This window comes from Acomys minous (assembly GCF_964271855.1).
Source record: "Acomys minous genome assembly, chromosome: 5".
Classification (NCBI taxonomy): domain Eukaryota; kingdom Metazoa; phylum Chordata; class Mammalia; order Rodentia; family Muridae; genus Acomys; species Acomys minous.
Window position 1 is genome coordinate 68,773,824 of NC_140494.1, and position 19,538 is coordinate 68,793,361.

The window sequence follows — 19,538 nt, forward strand, 5'->3', positions numbered from 1 at the left end:
GCGCTTGATTGTGACGTAGCACAGCCCCTCCCAATCCCCCGTTAGTCCAGAGTTGCGCGCAGGGCAGCGCGGCCTGAGGCTGCTCCGCCCCCAACCCGGTTGTCTCCTCCGGAAGAGGGCGGTGGGGGAGGAGATAGAGCTCTGCGGCACCGCGTGGCGTCCTGTCAGCGTAGCTCTGGAACCTCGGAAAGGGCGGGGACAAAGCCTCTCAGAAGCGTTAGGCCACTCACACTGGAGGAAGAGCTAACGGGACAGCAGCACAAGCCAATCGCAGCCGGGTGCAGACTTCGTAGACTGCAGTTGCAGGTGGGTGAGCTGTGGGGTCTGAGGGAGGAGTGGGCTTGGAGCCTCCTGCCCCTGCAGTTTTGCATCGCGGCGGCCAGGAGGTGACCCTTCCCTGCACTTGCAGATGGATCCTCCGCGGACCTCCCTGTCTACCCCAGGCCGGCCTAGAGCAGTATCGGTGCAGGCCCTTTTAAGATGGCGAAGCATGCTGGCTTCTGTGCAACTTCACGCCCCATGCTGTTCTCAGACTTCCTCCTAAACCAAACGGGTGCATTTCTGTTTCCTTGGTTGCTCGTGTAGATGGATGTTGGTGCCTCCACTGTGAACGTCCATTTTAACAAAGTCGCGGACGAGTTAAGAGTCCAGGGAAAAGTTGGTGTCTGCAGATGAATATGGATTCCACACTGGATGGTAGATAGGTGTCATGCTGGTTCAGCCAGTCCCCTTTTTCCTAAGGCTATCATGAAGGATCTGGAAAACCCAGCAGCAATCTGTCTACACAACCACTGTCCATTAAATTTGTACTCCTTAAAATAGCTTTAGTATAATCCGTATTAAGTCCCACTAGCATTTTTGTGAAATGACACATTCTTGAGTCTTCTGCAAGTACATGGCATTTTGAATGTGCACTTAACGCTCAGACACTGCTATCTTGATATGACATGTTACCTGTTAAAAGCGTGAGTGAGGTGCTCTTTAAGATCTGAAGACTGCAGAGAGCTCACAAGTATCTGCAGTACACAGAAAAAGCTATAGTAAGCAATGCGAGGACGAGTAGATGAAGTAAGCATGTACTAATACCCGTATTAGCAAATAAAATAATTCAGGTGTCTGTTTTGCATCGTATGTAGTTAAGCATCCTATTCCAATATCTGCTTTACCGTGTTTTTAATGATTGTGTGGTGACATGGGCCAGGGCAGCTTGAGTAGGCCAGAAGATGAATGTGTCTAGGTTCATGATGACTGCAGGAGATGATACTGAAGAGTATTGTCAAACATGTTTTTTGAAGAAGGAGTAGAAAAATACAGTGGTGGCTAGGGGATAATAAGATGCCAAGAGATGGAGATTTCTGTTTGTTTGATGTGCATTTATGGATGAGAGTATTGGAATTTGCTTGCTATGGTAATTGTTAGTGTGTGTGTGCCAGAAACAGAGAGAAGACTCTGATGACCATTCTCACAATTACTCCATAGTGATGGACCATTTTGCTTTTTGCCATGTCACTGAGCTGGAGATAACACTTAATATTAAAACTAGTTTCTTTCTGTACATTGTGCTGTATATTTAGAGTAGTGTTTTCCACAATAATTACTCTTTACATGTTCTAACAAATAACCTTCCTTTAACTTAGGTCACTTATGAGCTAGAAATATATTCTAAAACTAGAAATAACATCAAATCACTTTCATGTCAGAGGTTAGTAGTTCTTGATTTTAGAATCACAGCTTCTTTAGCTACTTTCTGCATCTCTGTCTCCTGGGAATTGTACTGTCCACCTGTAATTTTCTAAAACCAAATGGCTCCTTTTTCTCTTGAGAGCTTTATATAATTTCTCGTACCAATTATTTACATTCTCATAATTCAAGTCTCAAAAGCATATCCTCAAAAAGAGTAGTATCACAGTGGATGAGGACAAGACCTCCAGAGTCAGACTGAGTTCACATTCCAGCTCCCCACTTACTCAATATAGGCAAAGTACTTCATTTTTAAAACCTTATTTCCCCATCTATAAAACAGAGATAATAATAGCATTTTCTTTATATAAGTAGCTAGAGGATTTAAAGAGGATAACAAAGCATGCGGGCCAAGTAGCAGCATATCCTCACTAGATGATAAACACAAGAAGAAAATACATAAAGTATAGTCCTATGCCTTCTCAGTACTTGCAATGGCTTTTTGTTGTCATTTTGACTATATCTGAAATGAACCACAGTTAAAGGTGATTTTTATAAAACAGTGTTTGTTTCTCTTAAGCTGGCTATCACACAAATGATTAAGACTTTTTATATTTGTTTATAAGCCTTTATAACACAATCTATAGCAATTTAAATCTGTTCTTATGTTATTCTGATCCATCTTTGCTGAAATTCCCAAGTTATTTGCTTTTTAGTTCTCTCTTTGCTCCAGCTGAATCTTCGTCATCTCTTCTGCCAGATCCCCTGCTGAATCCCCTACTTCCTCTTCTAACTCCTCTCCTGACTGGCTGGAAGTCCAGCCCTATTATCTTCCCTGCTCAGTAACTGACTGTAAGCTACTTTATTGACCTACAAGGGGATAATTCGGGAGCAGAGTTTATACAACAGTAAGATAGGAGATTCGCAGAACAAGGCTTGCAACCAGATATAGGGAGGGCAAGGTACAGAAATCAACATTTGAATTATATAGTAATCTTATACCTATAAACTACAATCCAGAAATGGAGGGCACACCTGTGAGATTTTGTGCTTGCATTGAAATGAGTAATCCATTTCTATTCCAGACCTTTGAGGTAGAAAGACACACACCTTTGATCCAGATTGCAAGGCAGAAATACATAAGCCTTTAATCCAAATCTTAAGGTGGGAAGACATACCTTTAAAATGGCCTATACCTTCCTTTGGAAGTCTATATAAGGACATAGAAGAAGGAAGCATTAGCTTTTTGCCTGTTTGCCCCTGCCTTGACAACACATCCATTCCTTCCCTGGCATTAGAGCCTACTTCTTCAGTATTCCAGCATATATAGAAGACTAGCTGAAATGTCCAGATTTATGAGACTGAAAAACTACTAGATTTTTGGGCTTTCTGCTCACAGCTGTTCATTTGATTAGCTAAACTTCAGCCAGTAAATCATTCCAATACGTATGTATGTATGTATGTATGTATGTATGTATGTATATATGTATGTATATATACAGATTCATTCCATAAGTTCTATGACTCTAGAGAACCCTGACTAATACAGTGCTATTGTATAACTAACTTCTTTAATAAACTTCATATTTAGATATCAGTGACTAGAGGATCTAATGAAATAAAGCCCAACTGAGGTAGAACCCAGCCCAGCCTTAGTTTAATTTACTTTTTCAGGCAGCAAGCTTTGATGACATTACTTTATACAAGGATTTGTTGCTAGACCTAATTCATTTTAAACTGAATTTTGTAATTTCAATATAGTCTATGTTTTGAAGTCACTTCCATGAATACTTAGCATATGTGTTCTTCTGCATACTAATTAGTAATAAAGAAATAGCACAGGGTGTGTAAGGATTAATTTGGAGTCAGTCTTAATAGTCAAGATGTGGCAGCTCACTTTGTGATCCTAGTACATAAGAGATGGAGGTAAAGGTTTGCTAACTAAAAGCCAGCCTGCTATATGTAGTGAATTCTTCCAGATGCCTCTGGCTGTTCTCTCATTCCTACAATAAAAACTTTAAACATATGGTAGGGCAATAATGTCAGCACTTTCTTTACTGCACCCCCTCACATGTTATCCTGGGTGCAGAAACCCAGGATGTATATGAAGGTTTGTCACAGACATATGCAAGATGGGTGCATTAAAGAAATTGCTAAAATGACCACTCTATAATATGGTAGAGGGGAAGCAGTTTTTTTTAGTTTGGGTTTTTTGTTTTGTTTTGTTTTGTTTTTGTTGTTGTTGTTGTTGTTTTTTTTTTTTTTTTTTTTTTTTTTTTGGTTTTTGGTGCATAAGGGCAAAAATATCCAGAGGCATCTGGAAAGTTTAAAGCAGAGAGAGAGAGAAAAATAGACTGAATGTGGCTAGCAGAGTGGACATGGCCAGGGCTAACTGTGAGAGAAGAGAGACTAACCAGAGATAGAGAATAGAGATAGCATAATGAGACTAGCAAGAGCCCAGAATAGTGAGAATAATTATAAGGAGGAAGGGCAGCTGAGGAGAGGGAAGCCTATGAGCTGGAGGAAATTTAGCGAAGAGGAGAAAGTGAGAAGGGCTAGAATGCTGGTGTGGACTTTACAATGTATAAAAGGTGCTTGTGATAATGAAGGAGCATGGAAGCAAGTGTGTGCTTTGATATGGTGATTGATAGCTATATGTCACTTCTGCCAGAGATAAGGAAAATGACTCCTCCTGGCAGATAGGAACTGAATAAATTCCAAAGGGATGATGGCTTTTATCTAGCCACCAGAAATGTTATTGTAGTCCAGATTGAGCTCATTTCTGGACTGCCTCTTGGAGTTTGGGGAATTGGAGGTTTTCTTTCTTTCTTTCTTTCTTTCTTTCTTTCTTTCTTTCTTTTTTTTTAGATATGACAATTATGTTATGATAAGGTTATAGGCAGAAGCCTCCTTGAATTCAAAGCTAGCCAAGGCTACATTGTGAGGCCGTGTCTCAACAGTGATCTCAGTTTATTATGGTAACTTTTGAGTAGTGTGTTATGGGAAGATCTTATAAATAAAACTGATTTCTTTGTTGTTGTCATTTTGGTTGGCTTGTTGTTTGTTTGTTTGTTTGTTTTTTCTGGTTATTTGAGACAAGGTATCTCTGTGTAGCCTTGACTGTCCTGGACTCTCTTTGTAGACCAGGGTGGCCTCGAACTCACAAAAATCCACCTGCCTCTGCCTCCCTAGTGCTGAGATTAAAGGCGTGCACCACCATGCCCAGCTGGAATTTGGTTTTCAAAAGAGTTTCTTTGTGTAGTCCTGGCTATCCCTGGCTCTGTAGATCAGATTGGTCTTGAACTCAGAGATCCTTTCATCTCTACCTCAAGAGTAATGATATTAGTGTTCCACCACCACCTGGATGTAAAACTGCTTTTTTTTTTTTTTTTTTGGTGCTGGCAACATGAATTCAGATGGCTTTATTTATTGTAGAGTTTTAATACACAGACTTTTTATGGACTTTCAAAGAAAGATAAGGTAGACTGTATTTAATATTTTTCAAACTTTGAGTGTTCCCTCCCTCTAGAAGGTTAGCATCTTGTGACATACATCCTAATAGGCACATTTTACAGAACACTGGTTTACACCCATGGGAGGTCAGAGTTGGAAAGAAATTAGAGATCACAGAGACACAACTAGATGCTTAATGGCCAGCATCCAAACGCAGAAAGGAAAGGAAGATCAAAGCTAGGCTTGACATTGACTGGAAAACGCAAGAGGAAGTGTTTCTTTTCATCTTAGACGTAAAACTGCTTTCTAAGCTGTTGGTTGATATTGGAATGGAGGGTCGAAATACTCTAAAAAGCATGGGCATACAGTGAACAAGTATGATTTTATACATTTTGTGTACAAAGCCATGTTTAATCTGAGCCTCAACTTTCTGTTTTAAAGAAAGCATTATTAATAGCAGTCTTAAAAAGTGATTATCAACATTGAGTGAGATAACCATAGGGATTATCCAGTGTCCTATTCGTACAGCCTGGGGGTCTGAATCAGGTTTGTTTTCTCTGCCAGTTAAAAAATTAAAAGGCAGGATAAATCTCAAGCACAACAGAAGCAGGCAGAATCAACAGTTGAAAAAGACAAATTACTAGGTGTGAGGAGACACACTTATGCAGCAGATACACAGAGGAAAGAAACCTCTGCCAAGACCACCAAAAAAAAAATCTATTCTCAAGAGCTGAGATGTTTAAAGTCTCTGAAGAGTTTCCTTTCCGAATTTAAGGTTGGTCAGTCTGAGTAAAGATAGGATGGTTGGTTGTCCAACAATTATTCTATAACCTATCATGATCCAGCCTTTAACTTGTTGAGACAGGCCTTCAGCAGTTTTCCTACTGGTGAGAGGCAAGAGGCTATGAGGCCCTTTTTTTAAGCTGCCAGGGTTTTGTTTCAAGTCAGGAGAGCAAGGAAGAAGCCAGCCATCTTGGAAATTTGCTTTATTACATAGCCATGGCCTTTCTCCTTATCTTTCTGCCTATCAGGGAGTCTAACTTCTAATCTCTCACTGGTACTATCAGGGTTGTTGTATTACAAAGCAACTACAAAAATTCTAGCCATTTTTCTGTCTGCTAATCATAGTGATTCTAAGAAGAGATAGGAGGCAAAGAAAGGAGAATCCCTAGAAGTGTGTGGACTAGCTAGCCTAATGTATACAATGCCAAATAACAAAACACTCAGTCTCAAAAGTGATGGATGGCCATGGACAGATCCCTCAATCTGTGCTCTAATCTCAGCATGCAGTGTGGCATATGCACCACCACCACCACCACCACCACCATCAACAACAACAACAAAATTTATGCAAACCATGTCCTTTCCTTTTAAATTTATTGTAATGTTCTATACCCCACCTCTAATTCTTTTTCCACCCTACCTCTAATTCCACAATTGTTCTTATTTATACCTTTCCTTAAAGAGGTCATTGAAGATGTCAGGCTTCAGATGACTCCAACTACAATTCCCTCCTCTCTGACTATATATAGTTCTGTGAAAACCCCAATCAAGATGCTCCGGCTAAGCCCATAGTATACTGAGAGGAACAAATTGTCCTAAGCCACAAAGTGTTGGAGATTCTAAGGCCTGGGAATCAGTTTCCCTATTTCTCTGAGAACTATTGCTCTAGTTCTCTTTCTTTCACCTTGTTTTACATTTTCTTAATTTTGGTTGTTAACCCTTTTGTATCTGGAGTAGAACGTTTTTGGGATGTTAATGATTATCTGGCCTCAGGCTGTTTTGCATTCTTTACCTGTGCCTTTAACAATCCTTAGTATTAGTATGCTGTTTTTCTTTCTGCTTTCAAATAGGTTCACCTGGGACCAATGTTTGCTTTTCTTTCTTCCATTATAATGGTATTATCTTAGTTAGCATTTTTATTGCTGTGACCATGACCACATTAACTCTTAAAGAGGAGAACATTTAATTGGGACTGGCTTACAGTTCCAAGGTTTAGTTTATTGTCATAGGAGGAAGCATGGCTCTAGAGAAGGAGCTGAGATTTCTAAATCCAGAAGGGAAGGCAGCAGGAAGAGAGAGCAACAGTGGGCCTGGCTTGAGCATTTGAAACCTCAAAGCTCACCTCCAGTGGCACACTTCCTCCAACAAGACCATGCCTACTCCAACAATGCTACACCTCCTAATAGTACCACTCTCTACAAGCCATTTTTATTCACACCACCACGGCCATAAATTGGCTAATAAACCACCAAACTGTTGTTTTGTATTGTTTTTCCTTAAGCCAATTCTCTTCTGAAAGTGAGGGTTAGTGTTAGAGTTAGAAGATATATAGTTTGTACATCAGTATCAACATTTTAATCCTGATTTTGCCACAGTAGATTATGCATAGAAGGATACAGGGATATATAAAGTGTGTACTAAAACAAGAACTTCTTCAGGAATAATACTTGTTTAATAATGATAAGATGAGCCATGTAGTGGAGGCCAAAACAAGGTAGATATTCATACAACTTATGCATATCAATCCTATTGCCATAAATGTTAGGTCTCAGTTATGTACTTCTCAATTCAAATATGCTCAACATGTATGAACATTGAAAAAAATTCATATGAAATATCATAGAAATGTTTAAAGAAAGGTTTGTTTTCATATTATTACTGCTCTTTTTAAAGTATATTTATTATTTATACAGTATTCTGCCCCTATGTGTGCCTGCACACCAGAAGAGGGCACCAGATATCATTATAAATGGTTGTGAGCCACTATATGTTTGCTGGGAATTGAACTCAGGACCTTTGGAAGAAAAGACAGTGTTCTTAACCTCTGAGCCATCTCTCCAGCCCCATTACTGCTATTGAGTATTATAATTTCACACCATGGTTACATTTGTAAAAATTCATTTTGTTTATTATGAGGGTTGTAACAAGCATGGAAATGTCAGAAGATAATTTTGTGGAGTCTGTTCTCTTCTTCTACCTTCATATGAGGTCTGTGAATCTAACTTAGGTCACAAGGCTTACATGGAAAGAGCTTTTACCTGACAAGCCATCTTGCCAACCTAAAGAGGGCAAATTAAGTCTGAAATTTTAAGTAGCTTCTACTACACTTTTTTTTTTTAATTCTAGTTCTAAGAAGAAGTGGAATTGGCTATGGATAATTCATATGATTTAAATGAACAAAGCTCATGGAATGGAATCTCATCTGAGAAGAAAAATAATTTCCTTACATCAGAAGATCATGGACAGAAAATCTTAAGTGTACTACAGAGCTTTAGAGAGCAGAATGTCTTTTATGATTTCAAAATAATTTTGAAAGAAGAAATAATCCCATGTCATCGTTGTGTGTTGGCAGCATGCAGTGACTTTTTCAGGTACTCAGCCCTCCCCTCACCTGTGCCTTTAATTTTATAAATGAAAATTTACATTATTTTATACAACTATACTCCGTGCCCCCCTGAGCATGCTATAGCAATTCTTAATTTTTAATAAAAAGACTTAATTAGAACTAGTTTACTAATAGCTTTTGGATGTGGAATATTAAGGTACAGCTATAAAAATAAGAGTCTTCCTAGGACACCACTTCCCAAAGATCTTAAAAATAAGTTCTTGGTAGGAGTTGGGTTCATACAGGGTCAGCTTTATTTGAGAAATCTCTGAGTAATATCATTTTAACAAAAGGGGAAATAACCAAGTTGAGCAAAAATAGAAGCTGAGATTTTAAAAACTGACCAAGAAGAAAATAATTTTAATTATGTCCATGCCATATCCCAGGGAGGAACTCCAGCCCAGAGGCCTTAAGTTTTCTCCATCCACATGTGATGGCATGTAATCTCAGCATTGAGGGGGCTGAGGGAAGACAGTTGCCATGAGTAGGTTTCTGATGCTATGGTAGGTTAAAAGTCAGATGTATTATTATAGTATTGTTGCAGTTGTCTCCTGCCAGTAGTGAAACAGCTATGTTTTGCAGACACCCTGCAGTCAGCTACTTTAGTCATATTGCAGTAAACTCAAGTCCTCACTTGATACTCTGCTGTATGTCCCATTTTGGAAGACAAATTAAGTAGAGTTTTAATCTCCCAACAAATTTGGTAAAATCTTAATTTTAATATATGAAACAAAGTGGATATTATACTGCATTTATTTTTTTTAAGTTGGGGACTGAACCCAGGGCTTTATGCTGTTCTGTTTTTAATTATTAATTCAAAACCTGCTGCCCTCAGAGTAAATTTTGTAGGCTGGATTTTATTTAGCAAGCAATTCTTGCTATCTGCTGCTTTCTGATCACCTGCCTCTTTGGGGTGTTGCTTTGAATTTGGAGCTTAATAATGTCCTTGGCCAAAGAGACTCCAGCAGTCTTGAACTGTCTGTTTGCTTACAGAAACTGTAACTCTTCTTCTCTTCTTTCTGTTTATCATTCTTTGAACTCCACTGGGATCCCCAATGTTAGACTCTGTTACTTCCAGGCCCCCTTTGTCTTTTCTCCTCCTTTTGCACACAGGTTTCCTTCCATGTAGCTTTTTTGAATTCATTATCCTTATAAATGTGGCCTATGATCATAGTCATCTATTTGGTGGTTAAATACTTAGGTTCCTTTGGTTTTTTATTTCTTTGGTTGGCTTTGGTTTTTTGTTTCTGTTGTTTTCTTTTGTTTTGACAGAGTTTTCTGTACAGCCTTGCCTGACTTGGAGACTCGGTGTAGGTGAAGCTGGCCTCAAACTCACAGGGAACTGCCTACTTCTGACTCCCTGAGTGCTGGGTACTTAGGTTCTTAGTAAATATGCCCTAATCTAAATTCTAGGTCTACAGCTTACTAAATAATTTGTTTACTTGAGCTCCTTTGTTCTTCCTTTTTTTCAGGGCTATGTTTGAAGTTAACATGAAAGAAAGAGATGATGGAAGTGTTACCATTACTAACTTGTCCTCCAACGCAGTAAAGGCATTTCTTGACTATGCCTATTCCGGAAAAACAAAAATAACGGATGATAACGTGGAAATGTTCTTCCAGTTGTCCTCCTTTCTTCAGGATTCCTTCCTGTCTAAAGCTTGCAGTGACTTTTTAATAAAAAGCATCAATCTTGTCAATTGTTTACATTTGTTATCTCTGTCAGACAGCTATGGCTCTGCCCATTTGTTCAATCATGCTTTATATTTTGTACAGCGCCACTTTCATCTGTTGTTTAAATCCAGCGAGTTTTTAGAGATGAATTTTGGAGTGCTGCAAAAGTGTCTGGAATCAGATGAGTTAAATGTACCTGAAGAAGAAATGGTCCTGAAGGTTGTCCTCACATGGATTAAATACAATTTAGAGTCCAGGCAAAAGCACCTGCCACACTTGATTACAAAAGTAAGATTACATCAATTATCCGAGGACACACTTCAAGACTGTCTTCTCAGTGAGGAGTATTTACTCAAAAGCACAAACTGTTTTGATACAATCATGGATGCCATTAAGTGTGTTCAAGGTTCTTGTGGCCTTTTCCCTGATGCTCGGCCATCCACAACTGAAAAATATATATTCATCCATAAAACAGAGGAAAATGGAGAAAATCAATATACATTTTGCTATAATATTAAGACTGACTCATGGAAAATATTGCCACAATCACATCTGATTGATTTGCCAGGATCTAGTCTCTCTAGCTATGGAGAGAAAATGTTCTTGACAGGTGGTTGCAAAGGGAAGTGCTGTAGAAAGATTCGACTTCATATTGCTGAGTCTTACCATGACGCCACTGACCAGACCTGGTGCTACTGTCCAATTAAAAATGAGTTTTTCTTGGTTTCAACCATGAAAACCCCAAGAACCATGCATACATCAGTCATGGCTCTCAATCGATTATTTGTTATAGGTGGAAAAACTAGAGGATCCCAGGACATTAAAAGTCTCTTAGATGTTGAATCTTATGACCCACTGTCCAAAGAGTGGACATCAGTTAGTCCTTTACCCAGAGGCATCTATTACCCAGAAGCTAGTGCATGCCAGAATGTCATTTATGTTCTTGGATCTGAGGTAGAGATGGCAGATGCTTTTAACCCATCACTTGATTGCTTTTTTAAATACAATGCTACAACTGACCAGTGGTCTGAACTAGTAGCAGAGTTTGGACAATTTTTTCATGCTACTCTAATTAAAGCTGTCCCAGTAAATTGTACACTGTACATATGTGATCTTTCCACCTATAAGGTATATAGTTTTTGTCCTGATACTTGCGTTTGGAAAGGAGAAGGATCTTTTGAGTGTGCAGGCTTTAATGCAGGTGCAATTGGAATTGAGGATAAGATTTACATATTAGGTGGAGATTATGCACCAGATGAGATCACAGATGAGGTGCAGGTCTACCACAGCAGCAGGTCAGAGTGGGAAGAGGTATCACCAATGCCAAGAGCCTTAACTGAATTTTACTGCCAATTCATTCAGTTTAACAAATACAGAGACCCATGGTTTTCTAATCATTTCTAAAAGTAATATTTGCATGAGTGGTCTAAAATTATGCCTAGTAGAGTTGGTAAAAAAAATACATTTTACTGAAGTTTTATTGAATATAATTTCATTTTGAATAGTCCAGAATCTTTAGAGTTTTCTTATGTAAATAGAGATTACAGATTCTGGCCCTTTGACTTTAAGTTAAAAGATGGAAAAGAAAATCAGTGTTCACAGATGTGTACTGTGTAGAAGGAAAAAAATCTCAAAGTGAAATTGGCTTATACATACTACACATTGTGACATGATAATCTAGAAATAGGTAAGATGCTCACATTGAACACTGTAGGTCTAAGAATTTTAAATCACTATTTTCTGCTTGGTGATTAAATGACTTCATTTTACCTTTGTTGTGATCAGAAACGTTCTGAAATACATTTTTCCATTCTTCTGGTCAATACACTAAAAATAGTTTAGCTTTACTGTTATTTTATGTAATGTTATGTACAGGTACTGTATTTGTTATTAAGAATATTGAAATGCAATAGAGTGCAATTAATTTTTAATTGCTGGTTCTGTTTGTTTTCAGTGTTACTGTGAAACAGCTTTTAGTAACACCCTGACTCATTTTCTGCTCAAATTTGGTATATTTGCATTTTTATTTAATTAGCATTCTAAATTGCAGTAAGCCTGAGTATTGTCTTAACATATAACTCACTCACTGAGTGATGTCCTTGCAATCTGAAATAGTACTTTTAAAATGCTTTTTCTGTATCATTAGCACCTGCTCCCCCAACATAGAGGACATAAAGTTTTTTACCTCTAGAGAAGTTTGTCTTATTTAGTCAGCATACGAAGCAGTGGGTTTTGTTGTGTCCCTTTTATACATGTTTGTCATTATACTTTAGTTCCTATTTATCTCCCTCTCCCACTGTCTCCATTCATCCTGCAAGCCATCCTGGTTTTTCCTGCCAGGTAGTCTCTCTTTTGTTCCCAGGTCATATGCATTCCTTACCCTCTAATCTCTTAATATCTCTTCCTTCAGATCTTTCTACATCCATGTGCATATGTATGCATGCAGATATGAAAGCACCTAGATTCAGCATGAGAGAAAATACAATATTTGTCTTTCTGAATTTGGATTCTTTCACATACCATATTGACCTCTCATTTGTCCATTTTTCTACAGATGCCCTGATTGCACTCTTGACAGCTGAATAGAATTCCATTGTGTATATACACTACATTTTCTATAATCATCCACTGATGGTCATCTAGGCAGATTCCTGACTGTTATGAACAGTACAACAAGAAACATAAATGTTCACTAAGACTGCTTTGTATATAACCAGGAGCTGCAGTTAGATTCTAGAGATTAATTAGTACCTTACAAGTTTCCTGACATGGACACTAATTTTAAAGCACCATGTTGTTTTACAACTTGAGTAAATTATTCTAAGTGAATCACTCTCAGAAGACAGGACTTGTGAAATCAATAGTTTCAAAATCTATGTCTGTGTCAGCTTTATTCAGAGTGAACATCCTTGTGCCTGAGCAAGGTCATTCTGCTTTGCAAGAGGCATGCTTCTTTAATTGTTCTAAAAGATAATGGCATTTTAGGTTTTAAGATCCCTGATTCAAATCTCAGGAATTATATATATTGCACAACTCAGAGTTAGTGTTGTTTTCTACACTACCTTATAAATATTAATTTGTAGTAAGTGTACAGTTAAGATTGAGCAGTCAAGATTGACTTAAATGAAAGTCCTTTTACTTTACCACATATATTTTCAAAATCAAAGTATATTTTCATGCACCTTGAAATTGGACTCTCAGCTGTCAGAGAGTGTATTCAGTAAAATCAAAAGCTTTTTTTAAAAAAAAAAAAACACAATCAGGTGGCTCTGTCTTTTACTTTAATATCTGCTTAATAAAATACTCAGTGAACTCTTCTCTGATATTTTTTGAGATAGCTGTTAACAATGAGTGACTTATATGGGGCTGTTAAGTATTTCTTAGTAAAGTATGCTTAAATAATATCAACAATGAGTTTAGGAATTATTCATTTCTCCCAAAAAGGAAAAACTAAAGCAAAACAATCCCCTCCCAACAGTGTTATTGAATTAATATTAACATTATCAAATCCTCCTTTTCTGCTATTCTCATTGACTATTGGCTTATGATAATGTCTCTGGCATATCCTTGTTATCAAGACCCAATTGGTTTCATCTACTTTGGATTTGTTGTCTTTGCTTATCCTGGTTTTGGGGGTTAGTTATCTTGCTCTGTTTTCTTTTTAAACATGTTCATTTCTTACCATCTCTGTTCATCTACATACACCTTTGTCTTTTTTTTCTTTTTCTCTTTCTTTTTACATTATGAAGAATGTCCATATGTCATTATGAAGAAAATACTATTCCAGTCATAAAGCCCAGCCTGTTTTCATTTCTTTATCATCACAGAAACTAGCTTGGCTCTACTAACTAATGTCTACATTTGTATTTCCTTGTCGTGATTCCATTTCATCTCACTGCCCTGATGGAGAAAAATGGTTCTATGGTCAGAATCTCCAGGACCCTGACCACACTGAATCTGTAACTAAACCTTTGTCCCTTGACTAAACTGGTGCCTCCTGTGGTCTTGCCAGTCACTATTACCTCACTACTTATCACTCTGGCTCTCTTTATTCTGATTTTCTAACATACAGATCTGTGATCGATTCTCAAAATATAAAACTTGTTTATGACTTATTCCTATAGTGTGTATTTTTCTTTCTCATTAAATTCAATTTTCCTTTCATTTTGGCCTTCATCCAATACTACAGTGTAACAGACAAAATAATTAGGCTCACTATCTTGACTGCTGTCATTCCTGTAGGGGAAAATTGTTTTACATTTCTCCATCCATTATCATTTGTCTTGCTTTACCTCATTAGGGATATGTATGCAGAAATATTTGAATGTCATCTACTAAATTTGAATGTATGTATATGTCATCATTAAATATAGAAAAGGGTTAGCATGAAATAAATTCAATGCTAATTCCTATAGTGATCTTCAAAGTTGTGTTAAAATGCACTACACTTTTGTTTATGTGTAGTCTTGAGGAATAGATTTGCATAATCAAAATTAACTAAAATCCCATTTCATTAAACTCTGTATTAATGCAGACTGCCCATGAAAGCTGGATTATTAAAACCAATCACAAATTGCAACAATAATCCATTTTTTTTTTTGTATACTAAAGAGAAAAATTGAATGTGGGTGGCTTAAGGGTACACATGACAAGCAAAGTCTAAAACAAAGGGATAGGTGTTTTATATCTTGATATAGGAAGCAATAAATATTGTAATGATTACATACATACTGGAATACAGAATGCTACTTTGGGATCATTGTTCTCAGATTGTTCTGGAAGCTTTTACTCTTCTGTGTTTGAAATTAAAATGAAAGTTTTAAAATGTCTCCAAGAAAGCAGCTCTAGAGGGTAATCCTTGAAAATAAGGGCTAGGCTATAGAAGAAAATAGATTTCTGTTGGATGTAAGAAACAATAATTGCACTTTGTAAACTCCTTGTGATGAGACTATTATTAAAACATTTTAACTATTCTGATTTTTAAAAAATAAGACATGATTTTGTTGAAGAGAATTTTTCTCTCCTTCCACTCTTACTCATCTTTTATTCCTTTCTTCTATCACTCAGGAAGAGCTTCTTTCAATAAAAACAAAGACTAGAACTGAAACTTCTATGAATTATTTCTCAGAAACAGTAATTATATAAGGAAATGTAGTAATTGCCTATCTTTATATTTTAAATGCTAAAATATGTTTGTAGATTGCATTTGATGAAAGTATGGCTACTCGAATTCATATTAAAATAGGGAATTTAATCAGCATGATATTAACATTAAACTCTACTATGATAGAGGTGCACATTCAAAGCGAAAATATCTTGGAATAAAATAAGGTGTAAAAATGAGGAGGCCTGGTGGCACTTAAAGGAAGGATAGCAGGCTGCCAAGAAGAGACCCTATAAGCATATACAGGGAGAGGAGGTCCCCCCTCAGTCACAGTCATAGGGGAGGGGAATAAGGGGAAAATGGGAGGGAGGGAATAATGGGAGGATACAAGGGATGGGATAACTATTGAGATGTAAAATGAATGAATTAATTAAAAAATGTGTAGAAAATCTTTCTAACAACATTTTGGACACATTATTTTTTGACTTAAGAGTTTATAGCTCAGTGCTTTTAGGGGCAAAGAATTACTGTACTGATTCCAAATGGTTACCTTAGGAAATTCTAACACTGAACGTAACTGCCAACTGTGATGAGAACTTCCATTCTTGCTCTCAACTTTTTGTCTCTGCATGTCAGCCATCCAAATACTAGCAACAGCACCATGTCTCTTAGTGCTACAAAGTGCATCCTCATTTTCCTTCTTGTTTAGGGATCAGCACATTGATTTTTCCATCAGTGGCCAGGATGCATTTTTATTTATAAGATAGCTGCAGAGAATTTGTATTCATTCTAGTGCTGCATTGTTCAGTTAAGCCTGGCAAGCTTTGTAAGATTTTACCTAATGTCTAGTGCCAGTGAACTTGGTGATTTAAACATGTCATTCTTGTCCAGCTCTCTAGGTCTTAGTAGTCCTGTAGACTATAGTAGTGGTTCTGAACATATGGGTTGTGAGCCCTTTCAGTGTTGAATGGTTCTTTCACAGGGGTCACCTAGACCAGTGAAAAACAGATATTTACAATTCATAACAGTAGCAAAATTGCCATTTTGAAGTAGCAATGAAAATAATTTTATGGTTGAGGGTCACCACAACGTGAGGAACTGTATTAAAGATGTTAGCACTATGAAGATTGAGTACCACTGATCTACAGCCTTGTTGTATGTCTTGTGTACCTTCGTCCTATCAACATAATTACAAACATTTTTTTTCTGGGAGAATTTAAGGGCCAATTTGTAATAACTTTTTGTTATTAGATACAATTTAAAAGTATTTTAAAAAGTTTCCCAGAAAGTCTCCAAAAAATCATAGCCATTACATTATTAAGCAAATGACAATTTGCTATAAAGTATATACTATAGACTAGCATTATAACAGTCTAAATTTTCAAAGTCATTTGTGCTATTAGTTCAGGTGTATATAGCATGATATTTGTATAAAACAAGGCCATAATTCCATAATTATCAGCCATGAAACTTTATTCACCCCATTAACTTTGAGAACATTCCCAAACATACAGGTCTAACTAGCTCAACTAATTTTGCTATTGCTCTTATGAGTAACAAAGTTACTAAAATAACTCAGAGTACAATAATCTATTAATAAGTATCACTAAATAAATTTTTTTATGTTTTTCATCTACCTGGAAGCTCACAAGGATTGATACATATTTTCTTCATTTCAGGACACAGCAGTTAGCACAGTGCCTATCATAGAAATCTTACCCATAGACTAATTCTACTGAGCGAGATCTGAAGCAAAATATATTTATTAGTTATATCAGATTAAATGGGTCTGATTCTCTTGTACCTTTGGCAAATTGTTTTCTGAATGTGATGTTATAGTTTCTAAGTCATTTCTCCACCTATTTTTCTAGTAGTTGATGGATATTTTTTATATATTTTAATCATGACAACTATAAAAACTAATTCTATGTTTCTTTTAAGTGCAAATAATGGGTAAGACACTAAGTACAAATTCCATTAGTACATTTGCAACCCCCACTTTCTAAGTATAATTGCTTCAGTGATACTTTTTCCACTTGGAGCAGGTAATGCCCAATGCGATTATAGAGTTAACTTATTTCATTTCTCTGTTAGAGAAATGTGGAGTTTCTGCCATATACTGTGAGAAATAAAATCAGCATTTTTTCAGGTTTGTATTAACATTATGTAATGAAACATCTCAGTTCTATAAAATGTTAATTTATTAAAATATGTCACAAAGTATATTCTCTGTATCATCAGAAATAAAATAAAAGATGTCAAGACTCTTACTTTCTGACCTCTTTCTAGATGTTCTACACTGATAAGCAAACCTGATAAGTGTGAGACTATTGAGAATATGGTATTTGAATGGAAAGGTGTTAGAACCTCAGCTTCTGCTCGAGAAAGAACAGAGCAAATATCGATAGGCCAGATATGATGAAAACAGAACCTGTCTGTAGTGGATGTAAACATATTTTTTTGATCCCAAATGTGAGATGGAAAACTGCCTTGTGTGAGGGTGTGTGATATTTGCCCACTGGAAACAGACCTGAGACAAAGCACATGATCTTTGTCAGCTGGGAACTGCCTCCTGCAGAGGCATGGTCTTTGCCAGTTGGAAAACATCCTGTACTGACTCTGGTAGGGTATAAAATAGCACAAAATCAAGAGAAATCACACTTACATCACTTCACATATCTTGGCTTCCATGCTTTGCTTCCAGATGCTTATAGAGGAAAGTGGTGCAGAGAATACTTCTAAGTTGCTACTATGGTTGCCCTTGTGTTTGCTGGATTTGTGGTGTGTTGTTTAGCTTGACTGCTGGAATCCTGATGATGAAAAGTGGAATAACTCCAAGGAACTGAGTCTAAAAAAGTCTACCTCCCGTGTCCATACTTACCTGTTTCTCTCCTATCTAACGTCAGTGAGCTACAAGGGGCGTAGAGGCCTTAAGAAACCCCAAATAAAGTAGGTTTAAAAAAAGATCAAAGCCTACAGGTGGCACTCAGTGTGGGGAACCAAAATGTTAGACTTCGTTTTACAAAACTTTGTTTCTCAGTTTCTCTCTTAACCTGATTATCACACAAATAATTGCTACTCTTACATTTGTTTAATAATATAAGCTTCACAACACAATAACTGAGCATTTATTACTCTATGCTTAACCCTCTAAACTGATTTGGCTTTCTCCCAATGTACATCCCAGAGATACTCGAACTTTGTAGCTTTCCTTGTTCCAGCTCTCTTGCCTGCTGTCTCTTGGACCTCTCCTGAGCAGGATGAATTTCCTGCTTCTTCTTCTAACTCCTCTCCTGCCTTGCATGAAGTCCAGCTCTATTCTCTCATCTGTTCAGTGATTGGCTGTAAGCTGCTTTATTGACATATGGGGAAAGTTTGGAAGCAGTGTTTACACAACATTGATACAGGAAATTCTCAGAACAAGGATTGCAACCACATAATGGGAGTACAGAAAATTAACATTTGAATTACACAATAACCTTATGCCTATAGCTGGTCAAATATATAGGGTCACCAGCCAATAAACTCTACCTTGAGAAATGCCAGGCTTATGCTATCTGAATAGAACTGTCTTCCACAGACTAGTGAGCTTAAGCCTTGGTCCCATGACGGTATTTGTGGATTTGTGGATTTCTGTCACACAAAGACTCTTAACAAGGTGTGAAAGGACCAGTCACTGTAAAGGACTTGAGGTGTTTGTGCTCACAGATGAGCACTGGGGAAACCAGAAATGTTAAGCACCAGGCTTGTCTCTTCAACAAAAGAGATGTGTCTAGATATTTTCCACCCCAGAAAACTGAGAGTGGATGTAGTTAATTACCTGGTATCCTTTGCGAATTGTAAGACATGACCACACCTAAATGTCCCAGACTATTATGTTTATCCCAAATTCTTCCTCACTAGACCTTTATGTTAAGCATTGCTTTTCAGTCAATAGAACCTGTCCTTAAGGAAAATGTCGTGTGTACTTTTATAACCTAGTGACCTCTACCCTACCTATGTGATAGAAACCACACCAGGCTCTTAAGTTATAGAATTTATCTTCATGGTAGAGGCCACATGCACTTTGCAAAAGAGTTTTGATGTAGCCATGCCTTGCCTTGAGCTTTTTTGTCCACATGGGATTGAGATAATTGTTAGCAGGAAACTTTTTTTCCAAAATTGCACTGTGTGTGAATGTGTATAAAACAAGCTGCCTAGTGTCAAACTCTAGACGTTGGAACCAGTATAGGCAAACTATCC

At 37.2% G+C, this 19,538-nt stretch overlaps 1 protein-coding gene across 5 annotated transcripts; it reads left to right on the plus strand.

Annotated features, from left to right (window-relative positions):
- The first annotated feature begins 81 nt into the window (after positions 1-81).
- KBTBD3 (kelch repeat and BTB domain containing 3) lies at positions 82-15,293 on the plus strand. 5 transcript variants are annotated; one of them, XM_084781532.1, is made up of 4 exons: positions 82-306; positions 410-657; positions 8,263-8,507; positions 9,994-15,293. In XM_084781532.1, the coding sequence occupies exons 3-4, from the start codon at positions 8,287-8,289 to the stop codon at positions 11,594-11,596; spliced, it is 1,824 nt and encodes a 607-aa protein (XP_084637658.1). In that variant the 5' UTR covers positions 82-306; positions 410-657; positions 8,263-8,286; the 3' UTR covers positions 11,597-15,293. The 5 variants fall into 5 exon arrangements, with proteins under 5 accessions (XP_084637658.1, XP_084637657.1, XP_084637656.1 ...); XM_084781531.1 differs by having other exon boundaries at positions 410-553; XM_084781530.1 differs by lacking the exon at positions 410-657.
- The last annotated feature ends 4,245 nt before the right edge of the window (positions 15,294-19,538 follow it).

Coding starts and splice junctions, on each gene's coding strand:
- KBTBD3 (XM_084781532.1), top strand. CDS start 8,287: ATGGATAATTCATATGATTTAAATGAACAAAGCTCATGGAATGGAATC. Junction 8,508..9,993: donor GCATGCAGTGACTTTTTCAG/GTACTCAGCCCT, acceptor CCTTTTTTTCAG/GGCTATGTTTGAAGTTAACA.